Source organism: Condylura cristata, unplaced genomic scaffold, assembly GCF_000260355.1.
Source record: "Condylura cristata isolate star-nosed mole 26May11 unplaced genomic scaffold, ConCri1.0 scaffold00004, whole genome shotgun sequence".
Lineage (NCBI taxonomy): Eukaryota > Metazoa > Chordata > Mammalia > Eulipotyphla > Talpidae > Condylura > Condylura cristata.
The window spans coordinates 68,578,026-68,595,641 of NW_004567105.1; the positions used below are offsets into that span (position 1 = coordinate 68,578,026).

At 35.0% G+C, this 17,616-nt stretch overlaps 1 protein-coding gene across 3 annotated transcripts in view; it reads left to right on the forward strand.

Annotated features, from left to right (window-relative positions):
• LRRFIP2 (leucine rich repeat (in FLII) interacting protein 2) overlaps positions 1–17,616 on the forward strand; it is a 91,328-nt gene that overhangs the window by 45,399 nt on the left and 28,313 nt on the right. The window contains exons 10-18 of one of the 3 annotated variants that reach the window (XM_004676320.2): positions 356–406; positions 488–532; positions 1,382–1,429; positions 1,852–1,908; positions 3,980–4,048; positions 5,687–5,776; positions 10,987–11,031; positions 13,131–13,247; positions 15,764–15,835. In XM_004676320.2, the coding sequence (XP_004676377.1) occupies positions 356–406; positions 488–532; positions 1,382–1,429; positions 1,852–1,908; positions 3,980–4,048; positions 5,687–5,776; positions 10,987–11,031; positions 13,131–13,247; positions 15,764–15,835 (594 nt within the window). The remainder of the gene's footprint in view (positions 1–355; positions 407–487; positions 533–1,381; positions 1,430–1,851; positions 1,909–3,979; positions 4,049–5,686; positions 5,777–10,986; positions 11,032–13,130; positions 13,248–15,763; positions 15,836–17,616) is intronic. The other 2 variants (XM_004676321.2, XM_004676322.2) reach the window with 2 other exon arrangements.

Below are 17,616 nucleotides of genomic sequence, written 5' to 3' on the forward strand. Positions count from 1 at the left end.
AAGAGCCACTGATTTCCACCCCCTGTGCCATGGCCCTTCCCTGTGTATTTTCTTACATTGCTCTTCCATCTCCTAACATTGATGTTTAAAGCCCAGTAGTAACATAAACATATCTATAGAAAGCCACTGGCAGCTGTTTTTCTTTCTTAATCTGTTAAGATTGACATTCAAAAAGATTACTAATGACTAAGCTTTTTCTCACTTTGTGTGCTGCTGAACTACCTTAAGCACTCAGGAACTGCTAATGAATTATGGGAGTATAACAAAAATATAAGCTTTGTTTCATGTGGTGAAACCAAGTCCTCTCCCCCCCTTTTTTTTGGCTTAATTGTTTTGTTTTGTTTTTGTTTCTTAGCAGTCTTCTTCCCTGTACAGTGACCCTATGGCAACATCTAAGAGTCACAGGGTTAGTACTTGCTGAGGTGTGTTTTGCCTTCAGAGTTATCAGCTACTTTTCCTTGGGGTAAATCATGCACTTTTTTCTTAGGCTTCCCCTCCTACAAATTCTGGTCTGTCCAGAAGTGCCAGTCTGGTTTGTATTTTTTCCTTAAAGTGTGTGTGCTCTGGGGCGAGGGTGCATTGTCGTGGTGCTGACTCTGCCTCGATAACTTTTCTTCAAAATTGCCAAGAACACGTGACTCTGATGCCATGTGCACTGCAGAATGTGCTGCCTGTGCTTAAAATACAAAACTTCAGTGCACTTATTAATTAGTGTATAAATTACTTAGTGGATTTGTGGTGTAAAAACTAAAATTCCTTTCCTATAGAAACTGTTAGAGAAGGTAGATTTGCATGGGTCTCCCTACACTTGCTTACTCTTGTGAGATGGCTGCCCATGCACGTGATGTCAGATTTTCCTTTGGGGCAGCTGTGGCTTTGGCCACATTATTTCTAGATTGTAATAAAACTGACTAGAAAGCAAAGACAATCGCTCTGTATAAAGTGTGAGCAGTGAGTTGGTGGCCTCAAGCTGTTGTTTGTTGTGTTGAGGCCTATTCAAATGGACTGGAACCTGAGACTTTGCAACTTAATGTTATTGTGACAGTGGCAAAATACTTTCAGTACCTCACTTTCTTTACTGCTTTATTTACTCTTTCGAGAGAATAACTTCATGTTAGTTATCCTAGGTTGAAAGCATGATGAAAAGAAGCACTATAACCAGTGATGCTTCTTAAATCAAGTGTGAGCTTGAAGTTTTAATGAGATCAATACAGGAATTTTGTAAACAAATGAGTTTAATTCCTTTAGTCTTCCCCTCGGGAGACTGTACACTTACACCATGTTTCAAAACTTTTGAACCAGAATGCTATGAAGAAGTTATGATATTTTCAAAATAACTTTTGATGCTGAATGGTTAAATGGTATTTCCTTTGTTCTTTAGGCATCATTGTATGATGGTGGATTATATAGCCCTTATGATTCTCGAACCGTAAGTCACCAGGGAGCAAGAAGTGAGAAGATAGTGTGTCGGTGGGGACAGTTTACTTATAAAGAAAAAGTTATTTAATCTGACCTGTTGGCCCTGATCCATCAGCTATCCAGTCATGGTTCTCACCCAGGCTGTGAGGTAGTGCCTGCTGGAAATCATGGCTTTAGGTATCCAGGAGATAGAAGTAGAGAAATACCTTTTCTTGTTCCTTTATTCCTCAGCAAATAGTAGAGCAGTGCTTCTCAGCACAACTCCTCCTTTGTTGCGGTTGATGGACCCTGAGGGTGGGAACCCCAGACCTGGGAGTAATAGTTACTTTGCCCTGGGAGCCAGGGATGAGCAAGGTCCGCGGTTACCACTGTACTTCCAGCAGGAAAAGGAGTTGATCATTGTTGTAAAACCTTTCTTCTTGGAAACTCTAGCCATCAGAATACAGTTATTACTCATCAAGAACAAGTTCAGCCCGAAGCAGTCCTGTGGTGAGCTTTCTTATCTGTTTACATGGCATGCTTTATCGGAACTTTTTTGGGTTGTTTTCATTAATCTGTACTCACAGTTTAAAAGATTGAGGATGTGGTGTGTTTCACTCTCTTGTGCATGGATTATGGTTTTGCTTCAGTACACAAACTCAAGTACTAATTTGCCTTAATTGATAGTTTCTTTATGAATCTGACTCAGTATGTAATTTCTTAAATGAGTTTGGAACCAGTGGCATTAGAATTAAAATGTATATATGACATTTGTGTAGAACTTCTTGTCTTTTCAATATTGACAGTTTATTGTGTTTGCTTTGACTGTTCTATATTTTCCCTTTCTGTTTTTGTTCACTGCATTGAGTCCTTGCTAGTGAAGCAGGGCAACTTCTAAAAATCGTTACATAAAAGACCTAATCATTTGTTCTTTCTGAATTATTAGATAAATACTCTTTAATTTATAAAACTGTTATCATTTTAAGCACAGTTCAAAGTGAAAATCCCTTGCCCTTTTCTTCTATATCCATTCCTCAAAGGCAACTTCTTATAGATCCTTTCAGAAATATTTTATACATATATGAATACCTTTTATTTGAACAGTATATCTGTAGATTCATGTTCATATAGTTCTTCAACTTTCTTTTTTCACTTTTTGTATCAGTACATAGTTTATTTTGTTTTTGACATTTCAAAAGATTTTTAAGTTATCAAACATGCCTTTTTCCACAGAATGCCTATTGAGGAGGGCTTCTTTTTAATGGTAGTACATCATTCCATTAATGAATAAACTGTACATTTCAAAAATCACTCCCCTATTGATGAGCACTTAGGGTATCAGATATTTGCTATTACAGACACCTACCTGCACAAGGAATGTTTTTACTCAAGTATATTTTTATGTACTTATGTGAGTAGATTTGCAAGGTAAATTGTTAATTGTGATTTGATGGTGGTCAGATTGTTTATGTTTAAATTATGATGTATTTGCCACGTTCCCCACCAAAAATACTCTACTAATTTACATTTCTAATAGCTAGTGATGACTTTAGGAACCACTTTGTTATTCTCGAAAACATCAAAAGTAGGTAAATTGTTGAGGCAGTTTCTTAATAGTCAACATAGGGCACTTGGTGGAGTAATTAGGTCAGATGTGTTGGCTTTCTTCTACTTATAATTTGTGCAGTCCTCCTGGTATTTTCAAGTGACCCATCATCTCAAGCATTCTAGTAGTTAACAAAACTTTACATATGTATATTTAAGGAGATAATGGCTTTTTCACATACTGAGGAAGTTTACTTTTAACCCACCCAGTAATAAAATTCCTCATGGCAGTTCTTATGCCAGATAGTGTTTTGATTTCCCAAGTATGATGACCCCTTTCAAAAGGAAAATTATTATAATGTACTTTAAATCATTTCACTTAAGTATAGAAACTTGTCCTCTTGTACTAACTAAATCCTGTTTCATTTGCATATTTGGTTCAGAATTATTACATCAGTGATACCTGAATGGTCTCTTAGTGATGTCAGAATGGAGAGATCTGGATGAGTCCTCTACTGCAGGTGAAATAGAAAGAAACCTCTCAGATAATGTTAGAAATATTTCCCCTAGTTACATAGGAACGAATAAAGGAAAATAAGAATTAACATTTCAGTGTCCTTGCTGGTAGGAAATTCTGTCTTTGACTTATATTATTTCACTTTAAAATGTTCTTTTACTTTCCCAAGCTAAAACATTAAGAATATTTATTGGTGCCCTGGTAGGATCCTAAGAAGCCTAAAGACTTAAAAAGCAAAAAATCTTTAACCAGTGGTTAGTTTACTCAGAACTATTTCTTTAACTTAGCTTAAATAAAAGATAAAATGCTACTTAAATTTTTGTGTTTTTTAAAAACTTGATTTTTAATGATATTTCATTGTGCTTTGAAATAACTTTTCTGTTACATAATAAATGGTGCGTGCTATAATGTACATACAGAGTATTTGCATGCTTCCTAAACTTTTATCTGCCTGCTTGCAGTCAGGTGGATCTGTAGTGAAATCACATCCTTTTCTTTATCTTCTTGTAATATCTATAGCTTACCGACAATGACACTGCAAGCATTGCGTCTTCTGGTCATGCCTGTCGTCAGCAGAGGGAGAGCATGGTGAGCGTGGTTCACATGCAGACCGTAAAATGAGTTTCAGAATTGCAACAGATTCATGGCACCTCTTTAAATCTTTTACAAAGTGAAATTTGCATGTGACAAATTGAACATTACCATTTCAAGACCCCTAAACTTTTAAAGAATTTTGTAATGGCAAAATTAAAAAAAAAAATTTGGTCTTAGACTCCAACAAGAGTAATAATTGTAGATGCAACAAATAGCAGTGTTATAATGTAAATTATATAATTTCAGGTTATCCTTGTGATGAAGTTAGAAATTTTTCAGAAAGCCAATGACATTTTTAATATATACAAGAATTGATTCAAAAATTAACATTGGTTAGATGGTATGGCAGCTTAGAGCTAAAATAAAAACCAGATTAGCAAAGAGCCTATAGTTGATTTAAGAAAAATGGGAGGCATTTGATTTGAGTCTTGTTTTATGAAAGATTATAAACCCAAAGTTTTCTGGAGAAGGGGAACACCAGGTGTTTGAGGTTTAGTCATCTGGGGCCTCCCTGGTGGCCTCTCCACATACGGCACAGCAGACCTCTCCTGTCTAGCCCGTTGCGCTCCTCAGCAGCATATTTCAATAGATCCACCTGGTCTGCTCCCCACTCTGTCTCTGGTGAATCCTCTCACCTCCTGCACCTCCAGCCTACATCCCAGTTCTTCTACACATAAACAAATATATAAATCTTTTAAAAATTTTCATCTTCTATTTTAAGGTAGTTATCCATTGTTAAGCCAACTAATGCTAATACTGTAAAGGAGAAAGAACAAACCTTGATATCTGAAAGCCTTGGCAAGTAATGGAGTTTTGAACATGTAAGGGCTTTTAAATGACGATGCCTTGGCTTGAGCCATTCTACAACCTATTAGTTGTGTGAATGACATTTTCTTTATTTGTACAGTATAGATGCTAGTGATTCTGTGTTTAGGCTTATTTATGGATTAAATAAATTTCTTTGTAGGAAATAATTACTAATGTTTTGGTAGGTACCAATGAAATATTATATATATATGTAAATCTAAGTTATATTTCTATTACTGTGAATAAAAATACTAATGCCCTTAGTATAATTTTATTTGTAAGCCTTCTTACCTCTGTGGTTGGGTGCTTAAATTTCCTTCCTGAAAGTGAGTACTTTTTAAGCAAAAAACACAGCTGAGGTAAGGAATAGTATTGGCTGAGGAAAAAACATTCATTTATTTTGTAATATTTATGGAAAACCTGTTATAGACATCATGTTAAAGGGTTCGGAATAATGTGGTAAGCCATACACACCAGATTTCATGGAGCTTATGTCCTAGTAAAGAAAATGGAAAATAAACGGGTAAAGAAACTATCCTAGAAATCCTTCTGTTGAGGGTGATGCATGTCTTAAATGTGTGTGACTTTGCTGGCCCATAGGTAGTAAGTGATCTCTATTACATAGAATGCTAGTTTAGATAAGTAAAAGTTGTTTTAGGGAGCTGCGACTTCATTTGGGAATCCTTTTATATTTCTTGCAGCAGTTTTCCTCATTTCAGGATATGATGATACACAGATACTCAAATATTTCTCCCATTTACTAATGTTCTGATCTGTTTCTGTTCTCTTTATATTTAAAGCATCTCATTTTTTTCTGACTGAAAGGTTTCTGCTGCTGATTATTTCAGTCGCTGCACTCGTAGGGGGAGTATTGTCTCTGAGTTGGATGACGTCAGCATCCCAGATTTGACCAGTGTGAGTGTATTGACTGCATGGGATGGTTGTCTCAGATTTGTGACTAATAACTGCTTTACAATTAAAAACTTAACTTTACTGCCTAGGAGATACTTATTTGAAGACATTAACAAAAATTCAATTATTTGTGTATTTTGGGATGTATGAATTGATAATGTGATTTTTTTTAAAAACTTTTTTTCTGTGGAAATGATCCCCCATGAAACCTAGCAGCAACTTTGCGTTATCAGTGTTTTCCAGTTTGTTTCGTCTATTCCTTTAACTTTCCTAGCTTCTTTTTTCTAAATTATTTTATTGTCATTCTCATAGTATTTGTAGTTTCCCAACAAATAGTTCAGTGTACATCGCTAATTGAGGGTTTTTTTTTTCACTATTATGCCATTATACCTAATGAAGTTAAAAATAATTTTTAAAACTAATAAATGAGTGATCTTAATTTTTTTCTTCCCATTTTGTTTTGTCAAATATCTAAATTTCAAGTAGACTTTGAAGGTTGAATTATAAAAGATACTACTTAGTAAAGTATCACTAATTTTTTGCCTCTGGGAAGAATCCAAATAGATTTTAAACATACAGACTTTGGCATCATTTTGATGAAATATCTATCTATTGCTTTCACATCATTATGAACTGATTTTAGGAAAGATGGTTCAGTGGAGAGGTCTTCAAGGCATTTTTCTTGATGAAGGAACTCCAGCCAGTAGGTATCTTATCTCCTTGATTTTTTCTCTGTGACAACTCCTCTCTGTCACTGGCATTAGTGTTCTGTCCATTGACCAAGTAGCCTGATTATTAAGCACTTAAATGATGAGAGACAGTGTTTATTAACAAAAAGTTAGACTGTTTTTTATGAAGAGATTAATTGCCTATGCTTATTATGTCACTAATTATATGTCAATAGCTATTTCTGAATGACTTCAATCCTAGAAAATATTTCTGAATATGGTCATTAAGTATTTTGGATTTTTGGTTCTCAAACCTGCCTGTGCAACAGTCTGTCATCTTCCCTTGGGCGAGACGAAGAAATCTCTTTGTACTCAGAAGACTAACTTCCAAGTCTTGGCCATCTTACTAACTTGCTTAAGAACCTACTTTTTTTTTTTTTTTTAAAGATTTATTTATTTATTCGTACAGAACTGGGGCACAGGCCAGAGATGTGGCGGGTGAGAGAATTCACCAGAGACAGAGTGGGGTACAGAACAGGCAGATCGACCAAGTACACTGCTGAGGGGAGCAGCGGGCGGGTCAGGAGAGGTCTGCCTCGCCATGTGGATCTCCTCCCGGGCAGGCGGGGATCGAACTCATGCAGAAGTGGCTTTAGCTTCTCAGTGCAGTGCTTTAATTCGCTGCGCCACCAGGGAGGGCCCAAGAACCTACTTTTTAAGTAGATATGGATAGTATGTTTAGTTTATTGTGTACACCTTTTCTTTTAAAAACTTTGACTCCTATTAGCCTCTAATTTGTGAAAGCATTTCCAAATGGGATCCTTGGCCAATCTTGCTTCAGGAGGTTATTAAAATTACCCTTCCCTTTTGTGGTTGGATAATCAGAGCGCCTCTTCTCTTTCTTTTTGTTCCCAGGCTTTTTGAATAGCATTATCAAGTTAGTATATGTAAATTAAAATTTAACAAAGGAGTAGAGTTTCATTACTACAATAAGCAAACTACACTTTAATCTACCTTAGTAGAGTACAACCTTAAACCCTTAAAAAACAATAGAATACCTTTAAGAAAATAGAATAGATTCAGATGCCTTTCTTTACTTTCTGATCACTCATGTCAGACTCACTAATATGGCTGACAAACTGGTTGCTGTCTACTGAATATGACGCTGCATCAGATATGTGTATCTCAGTTATATCCTGTCTCTCTCTGTCCTTTTAAGGGGAAAAATTGATTTAGATCAAAATACTAGAGTTTATTTTTGAACGGCTTTCTTAAATGATGGTAGTATCAACATGCATTCATAACTAAAATGCTGTGCCCATTCAAAAAAAGATTTAGTTGTATTTTATTTAGGCAAGGTATGAAATTACTAAAGTAGTAGTCATGAGCTGAAATGAAGTTCAGAGATTAATGAATATTTTTCTTTTAAGAATAAACAGTTTCAAAGACTTGATAAGATATATGTTCTGAGAAATAATATCTGAAGTGCTATTTTCAGCAAATAAGGAGTTTAGATTTAAAGAGAAACAGTTTTACATAATGTCAAGAACAGATGTTCCAAATACAAGTAAGGCAAAGGCAGTTATTACCAAAATATGGGGAAACTATGTAAGATACTGAGTTCTAGCTGATAATCTAAATTTCTTTAAGAAAATTTTACTTTAAAATTGTATGCATTCATACTGGAATATAGTTTGCCATGTTCTTTGTACAGTAACACTAATATAAAATATTATAAACTTGTTGGCTAACTTTCTTTTTCCAGCTGTCAAGAAAACAATTTTATTGATTGGAAAATGTCCTATTTAAGTATTTATGAGCATAATTCCATAATATTACTTGAAAAAATTTGAGAATAATGAATATGTCCTGAGGGCCTTTGTAGGAAAAAAGCACGTTATTGGGTTTTGTTTTTGTTTTGACCGGGGGGGATTATTTTGGTATTTTAATCTATCTTTTTGTTAGCCACTTTTATTTTTTAGCATTTTGATAATTTTCAGTGCTTTTCCAGTTTAATTTGCCTATCTTAGAGAATTTGAACCATATAAAACACACAGCCTTTGTTCTGTGATTTGTCACTTACTAAATTTTATAAACATTCTTTGTATTAGTGTATATTTTCCATGTTCCCAATTTTTAAAGTCAACTCTTTTTGATTTTAAATTTATTTCATCTTGTAACTAAAAGTTTATACTCTTCTACCAACCTTCCCCTATTTTATACTTTATTCTTTGTTAAACATGCTAAATTTTATGACATTTAAAAACCTTTCTGGGCCTGCAGGCTCTTTGGGTCATCATTATGAACACTAGTTTGGCATTGCAGTGCAGCTGCCCTGGCTCTAACAGGACTGGGGCTTTTAAGATACCATATTTCCACTTGCTTTTTGCCTAAGTGGAAGGCAGCACATTCATTATATAGCACAAGTCTAAGAAATGAGAACTGAAGAGCCTCTGGCCAAGTCACTGCAGCCAAAATAACTGGACTGCGGCAAGGCTGCCCTAGGCATTTTTTGCTGCCTTCACAGTCCCTAAGGTTTGGTGCATCAGTTTGTGTTGCCACAATTGGAATCTGTCAGAAGATAGTGAAGGCTATAGAATCAGCATTGCGATGGAATAGTTCAGGAAGCAGCCTCTGAAATGTAAGATTATTTCACATTGGTTGTCTATTAATATATGGGTGGGCTTGGAGTCATTTTGGTGAATGGTCTTGTAAGACAGGATTTCAAATAGACCTTGAGGAATGTTTTTGAATGCTCCTTGTTTTTCCCTTTAGCTCATTAGCAGACGAGTTGGAAGATGCATTGTATTCAGATATAATATTTCTCTCACTGTGAAGAGTGAAAGAAATATCACATTACACATCAGGCAGCACATTTTACTAGTAAAAGTGCAATGAAAGATTACCTTATTTATGGTAATATTTAAAACTACTGTCATTTCATTTTAAAATCTGTCATGTGGTTTTAAAAAATTACATGACTCAAAGAAATTCTGTTTTGAGAGTGTTGTAGCAAGAAGTAGCAAAAACATTTCAAAATCTAAGGTGGTTTCAAAATTATTGACATAATCCTACTACTAAAAAGTGTTTACTGAGAGAATAAACATGACTGTGGGTAATAAAAAGAAAGAAGAACTTTCAAATATGAGGGAGTTATGAAGTGGTCTCAGTAGAGACCAAAATATTTTCTGCTAGCATAATTAACTGAGGAAAGTCTTCATACCTCTTCTCTATCCAGATTGGGTATGTTTAGTTTAGGAGTTGGAATTTGGGCATATTTTCATTTAGTTAAGGCCCTATGTGATTCCCCCATCCCCATTGATAATTGGTATAGTTTATAGAGGTACATAATAGCATACTATGAATACTGGGGTTGAAATTTACAAAACTGTTACCTGGATCCGCTGATGACAGTTTGTAGTTCAGCTTTCAAAAAATAATTTCATCTCTGAATTTCTTTCTTCAACTATAAAATCAGTGTTTTGCAATAGACCTTTAAAGTACCTCTCTTCTTGAAATAGTCTAAAGCAATCTTAAAACCTAGCAGAAGAAGATAGTGTAACTCACTTATGGAATGTCAGATAATGGGGTACTCTACAGTTCAGTCTGTAAATACAAACGGGATATGAATCACTTATCTATTCCTTCAGTATTCCTTCAGTAAATTTTGAGTTTACAGACCAGATGCTACTCTCGATATTAGGAATACAGAAAAAAACGTATGGACCTATAGCTTACATTAACAAGAGAAACCAGACAACAAGTTAATAAATACATGGGGTTAGGGAATGATAAATTCTATGGGGGGAAAATTAAATACTTTCATCTCTGAAATTTGTGGAGTGGGGAGAGTGGAGATACAGAATATATTTGGAATGCTATTGCTAGAATTTTTCAAAAACTTGTTTTTTGGTTGCCTTTGAAGTGAGAATTTGATGAATAGGGAAAAAGACTTATTACTTCACATACCTTTTTGTGTTGTTTGGCTTTTTTTTTTAAATGCATGTGTGTTATTAAAAAGAAAAAGGCAAGCAACTGATCCTAATGCTGTGGGGAAAATTTTTTTTGGTGATGGTATTTAGCAGGTTTTCATCTAATCTGAACTTTTCCTGCTATGTCTACTAGTCTTATCTATGTGTCTTGGGTCCTAATAATACTTAGATAATACTTTGTTTTGGTTTTCTTTTTATCAGACTTTCCTTTTGATGTGTACAGATTTCTTTGTATTAACATTTGTAATGCTAAAACCCAAGTATGTGTATAGTTTTCTTTAATGTGTTTTAAGTATCAGGAGAAAAAAGTTTTATCAAAGTTTTTAAATTAAGGACAGCTTACTTACTCCATATTGTTCTTAAGATAAGAAATAGTTTTTGACATTTTTTCTTCTGTTACATATTTTATTTTATTTGAGTTTTTTATTATGGTTGCTTTTAGGTTCCAAATATCAGTTGATCTTGAAGAACTCAAATGATGTCACTTCTGTTTCCCTAAAAAAAAAAAAAAATCAACACTCTAAGTATTTTTCCTTATTTTTCTCTCTTCTAGTTGGATGAAAAATCTGACAAACAGTATGCTGAAAATTATACAAGGGTGAGTTATATTAATATCTAATGAAGTTTAATTCTCAGTGTCAGTTCAGCTTCCTTTCTACTACTGTTTAATTCTCTACATTGCTACCATGAACTGGTGGCATTACATATTCTCTCTTCATCTATTTCCTGTTCTTGCCCTCTTACATTCCTCTAAAGTTGAATCATATGAAGCATGGGGAAGAGAAAAGGCACTCTTTTATGTCCTTGAATGTCACTTCTTAAATTTTTGACTGTCCTTTTGATTTTCAGTCCTCTAGAATTTGATCCTACTAAAAAGTCATTTGACACTGAAAACGAAGTGTGTTTAGGAATGGTGGTGACAAATTCTAAGAGTTTTTTTTCACTTTACAGACAAGTTATTTTTATGAAACAATAGAACTTTCCAGAGGTTACTTTGTGTTAAAGTATATACTTTTCTTCTAGAAGTACTTTTAGAAAATCATATCAAAGAAGGCATTTATTAGTATTAATTTTATGCTGTACCCAAAAGCGATGTGCCAGTTTTGACCAGTAGAAATGCAGTGCAAGCCACAAAGGTGAGCCATATATGTAAGTTAAAATATTCTCATTGCTTAGACCATTAATACCTTAAAAGGAAATGGGTAAAATTAAATAGTATAGTTTAATAGAAAGATTTTAATGTAATCAATGTGAAAAAAAATTTTGTTAATTTTCTCCAATGTTTTATTGATTTGCCACTAGTTTAAGTAGCTATAATTTTAGGAGTACAACTTTATACCTCTATATGTATATGTGCTTTTTCCACACTCCACCATCTCAAGTACCACAACCCTGATACCTCTCCCCTACCTTCTCCTCCCTTTTCTCCAATCCTTCTATCAATCTCTTAGCCATTATGTTAAGAGACTAATAATTATTCTTGTCTTGCTGGTTTGTTCTGATTATTTATTTATATCTCACAAATGGGTGAGACCACTAGCAAGTGTCTGACTTATTTCTAGCATAATCACCTAATATCAAAAATTACTGAGATATTTTGCATTCTTTTTCCTGTACTTTGAAATCTGGTATATATTTATACTTAAAAGAGTCTCAGTTAGGACCAATGACATTTCCACTGCTCAGTAGTCACACTTGGCCTGTCCAAATTGGATAGCACAGACTTGTGTCTTTTAATCATCCGGTAGAAAGTCTCACATTTAAATTAATTGTGGTTAGAACAATCTAAATTCATAGTGACACATAGTATTGTTCCTCTGTGCTGCAAATTATATCCAACTGTATCAACAAAATACTAGAAAATTCTAAGGAGGAAGCTTATGGAATTAAAACAGGGGCACTACTAATTAATGTGTAAGATAAAACTTTTATATTAATCTGATGTCTCAACCCAGTATTTACAATAAAACATAGATAAACTTAAAAAATTGCTCCCACAGAAACTCTTTCTTTCTTAGTTTTTAGGAATTTTAGATTCTAAAAAAGTGTCAGTGGACTTGTAATTTATACATATAGGCCCTTCTCTAAATACCTGGCCCCAAAGGGAAGCTGATCTAAAATTGCCTTAGGTTGCTCTTGGTAATTTCTTGTCTACGCTGTGGTAGATCTCCCTCCCACCCTTGCCGTTTTTAGTTTTGTCCAGAGGTAACGTAGTGCAAACTACAAATGTAAGTCACATAAGCACATTTAAAAAAAAATTTAAATAATATAATAGTTTATTTTTACATCATTTTGTGCATTTTTTCATTGCAGTTGTAACCCCTGTTGCTTCCCATCATCAAAATTTTAACTAACGTGTTTAAACATTTTTTCAAACATTTTTTTAAAAGATGTATTTATTTATGCATACAGAACTAGGGTACAGGCCATAGACTCAGGAGCGGTGAGAGGATTCACCAGAGACAGAGTGGGGAGCAGAACAGGCAGATCTATGGAGTACTGCTTGAGGAGAGCAGTGGGCGAGTCAGGAGAGGTCTGCCACACCATGTGAATCACCTCTGGGGTGGGGATGGAACTCATGCTGAAGTGACTTTAACTTCTTAGTGCTGTGCTTTAACCTGCTATGCCATCAGGGAGGTTCCCTTCAAACATATTTTTAAATAAGACTTAGCAGTGCTGTGTTTCCTTCTTTTCTAGCCTTCATCTCGAAACTCCGTCTCAGCAACAACCCCTCTAAGTGGAAATTCGTCCCGACGGGGAAGTGGGGACACCAGCAGCTTAATAGATCCAGACACCTCATTAAGTGAATTGCGGGTAAATCACAGTTTTTGATTTGCTATTTTCTAGTTTGCTAGTACACTGGAACCACTTAACATTTAATGACTCAGTAAAAAGAAAGGCCTGTGAATTCTTAAAAATAATTATCAGTACAACTTAAGAATGTGACTTGTTTCAGACCTGAAAGGAAGATCAGATAATTTTCCCCCCTCTTCTGTTTCCATAAAATGTGGTGCTATTGGAAAGAGTTTTGCTAATTTACAAATGTCAAAAAAATTAATGTACGTGAAAGTAATTATCTCAGAAATATTTAGTCATATTTTAAATGGAAAATATGTGGATGTACCAAGAACCAGATTCTGGGAATTATTAGTATTAAGTGTTGTTATGGGTATTACTTAGCTGCTTGGATGCCGTTTTGTCTGACTTTCATAATACAGCATAGTAATACTTAGGAAAACAGAAACATCCAGGTAATAAAAAGCTCATTGCCTATCAGTTGATCTTCCATTCATATTAACCTTTTACTTGAAAGATGGCAATTTTCAAAAAGTATTTAAATGTCTATTTACTGACCTGTTATTTGTGGGGAATAAAAAGTGCATTCATTCATTCATTCAACATTTATTGAGCATGTGACCTTGGAGATTTAGGCAATACAACACACTTGGGCTTTAGGAGTTGGCAGTTTCATGTAGAAGACACACTGATGATACCAGTAAAACTGGATGGTATGATACTATGGTAGTAGCAAGCATGGGACTGTGAAGGGAATTTAGAGAAGCATCATCTAAATTGGAAGAGACGAGATGACAAAAAGCATTTTAGAGGAGACAAATTGAGCTAAGGTTTAAAGGAAGAAGACATACAAGCCAGGTAATGTCACTGAAGGGAAGATCTCCTCAGAGAAATATTGTGAGAACTGGAGATTATCTGTACAGCAAAGGGGCCAGAGAGAAAGAGGAGAAGCGAGGAGTAGTGTTGACTTAAAGAGGCTAGAAATGTAGCGGTGCGCCAAGTCACCCTAACAACTGTGGCATATTAAGCGGAGAGCAATAATGTCAGAGTTGCATTCCTTAAAGATGACTAACCATGGTTTGCAGTGTTGGAGGTAAGGAACAATAACCCCATGGTTGAACAATGAGGCTGAAATAAGTATGTCAAAACGGTGATGATAGAAAATGGAAGAAATTTGTTCTGAAGCAAATATTGGATGATGGGAAATATTGCAGAGAGGTTAAAAGAAGTCTTTCGTTTCTTTTAAAGGTGGGATTATTTTTAAAGGTACGATTGAGCCAGTAGAAAGAGTGTGAAAGTTGAATAAGGAGAAGTATAACCCATGAGCAAAGTGCTTGAGTGGGTGAGAAGAATGTTTGGGGCTTGAATGGACTTGCCCAATTTCAAAGTTCATTTCCATTTACAGCAAAGAGGAGGAGGTAGGGGCAGGTGACGAATTAGTAAGATTGTAGGCAACGTAGTAGTAGTCTGGTTTGTGGAACAGTTAACTTGAAAAAGTGGACTGGAGATTAGAAGAGGGTAGAGAAGTGGCAGTGACAGCAGAAGAAGTAGGTCAAATGGCTAGGCGGACAAGGCCTTTCTGTCCGAGACTTCCTACCCCTGCTGTTTATTTGTATTTCTTTGAGAGAATGTCTTTGAAGAAAATGAGACTTTGGTATCCTGTTCCTGACTTAATAAAGTCTCCATAACTGTCTTTTGAATAAATGAATGAGTAAAAGACAGATAAGCCTACCAAGGTGGGGACAAAGGGACAGAAAGTCTAAAATGTGTCTATCAGTCCTTAGTAATTTATCTCATTGGTAATTGCAGAATTGTATTTAGGGCTCTGGCAGTTATTTCCCATTAGATATCTGGAATAGATCCTATGTAGCAGAGTAAAGCACAAAGGAAACAATATTTTCCATTTAAAATTTGACCCTTATTTTTCTTCTGAAGAGTTTAACTCTTGGAGCAAAAGCTTTTCTCATCATTTAAGTAGTGTTGTCAAGATAGATTATCTTATTTGACATTGTGTTTAAAGTGTGGAATTGATATTCCCTCCCTTTGCTTTCTTTCCTCCAGATTAGTTTTGGTCAGTAACCAAGTTACATCCATTTATAACATTTTTTCAAAACTTCTGCCTATCAGTAAAATTTGCTACTTAAAATTAATTTACTTTAGATTTTACTAGCTTTAGGTGAAGTAGTATGCTAAATTACATAAATTACTTAAAAATTTGCACAAGTATATTAAAAGTGTTATATTTTATGTAACCTTTTCTCATGTATAGCCCTATTCCCATTTGCTAATCTATTTCAATGACAAGAAAATATTTTGACACTTTAGATTGAATACTACAGCTCCTGTCTAGCTTCACTGTCATGTGACCTGTTTTGCCCTTTTCAGTCATTTGGAGAGTTACATTTGTATACTTTGATTTTTCTCCATTTAGTTTGGAATATATGCAAGTTATTCACATTTTCATCTGAATCCGTTAAGACTTCATATATGTTTGTACATGGTTTTATGCAATGGTTCATTCCTATGTCCTGCAGGATATCTATGACCTTAAGGACCAGATACAGGATGTAGAAGGGAGATACATGCAGGGACTTAAAGAACTAAAGGTATCAGGGCTCATTCTGCCGTCCAAGCATGCTGTCTGTATGCAGAAGTGTTGGTAATGGTGGTTTCACAAATTATATTAACCCCACTGCACATAGCTTTACTAACAATGTTTGTCTTTCAAGCATGTGCTTAACTTGCAATGCATAGGAAAGGCAAACTTTCAAGCTCTTCTCTTCTTATGTTTAAATCTTTAGTATAATTTTGGGAATATTCAAAAAAAGATAGTATACCTTACAGTTTTTGAACCTTGTAAAATAAATACTTGCATGGGCCTTGCGTCTTAGACATACAAAATTAAATTGAACAAACACCTAAAAGTAATCCTAAGAGTTTTTTAACTGAAAATTAGACCATACTACTCCTCCAACTTAAATTAAAAGAGTATTGTCTATTTCTATCACCAAATCCAGTCAACATTAAAGGTAAAAGGAAGAAATATCTGTGAGAGCACATATAATAAATATTCCCTTTGGTAGAGGGGACCTTCAGCATGAGGTTGTGTTTTCTCTTGTTTAGATATTCTTTGCTTACATAGATTTAATGCCTTAAAGAATTTGGAGGTACTTTTAAATGGTCCTTATCTATTCCTAGTAAGAATGGCTACCAGGTTTCAAACTAAGTGTCCATATGAGGTTGTAGGTAGCACTAGGTTATCTTGCTCTCTTCTACATTTATTTTATTATTATGAAACCTAGTATATAATAATATTTATTTCATTTATAATACATTCATAATAATGTTATACATAATATGTATTATGAAGCCTAATATGAGGAAACTAAAAGCTCCTCGTAACACATGCCTGTGAAAGAGAATTATATATCGGGTCTCTAGAAAATCATAAGCAAAGCATTTAGAAAGGTGGCTTAGGATAGACCCTGAAGGTCTTTTGGACTGAATGGACAAGGCTTTCATCAACCTCACTGCCGTGACTTCAGGCAGCCTAGTTACCAACCAGACCCTTCATTCAGGGGTTTGTGGTCGACACAGAAGTTAGTATTAAGGCTCAGTACCAAGAATCATGGTCAGTCTTTGGATAGTGCCTTGAGGGAAGCCTGGAAGCTGCTGATAGGCAATGTGAGATTACCTGTAACATCAGGAGAGTTATCGAATCAGTATAGTGTATTGATGTGCTTATTTAGTCTTAAATCTTCAGGATTTAATCTTCCTTTTAAAGTTTGAGATTTGGGCCCTCCCTGGTGGCACAAGTTAAGCACGCACTATGAAGCTAGCCACAGCTACTTCAGCATGAGTTTGATCCCCGGCCAGGGAGGTGGCCTACATGGTGTGGCAGACCTCTCCTGACCTGCCTGCTGCTCAGCAGTATAATTTGTCAGTCTACTTGTTCTTCCCCCAACTCTGTCCCTGGTGAATTCTTTCACTGCCCCTGCACCTCTGGCCTGTACCCTAGTTCTGTCTGCATAAATAAATAAATCTTAAAAAAAAAAAAGTTTTAGAGATTTGACTTTTGGTAATATGTACAATCAAGGGAATATATCTACTACATTAAATTTACTCATTAATGTCTCATGTAACAATGTATTAGGAAAAGAATAGTGACTCAGAAACTTACTTATTTAACGTGAAAGTATTTCCCCCCTTACCTTTTAGATCTACTATTTTATTCTTTAAAGGATACAAATGAACACATTAAATTTATTTGAGACTTTGAACAGATAAAACACATTTTCTTAGTTCACAGTAAAACACATTTTCTTAGTTCACGGTCAGCATAACTGAACTTGTTTTCAGACTGCAGACAGATTTTTTTTTTTTTTTT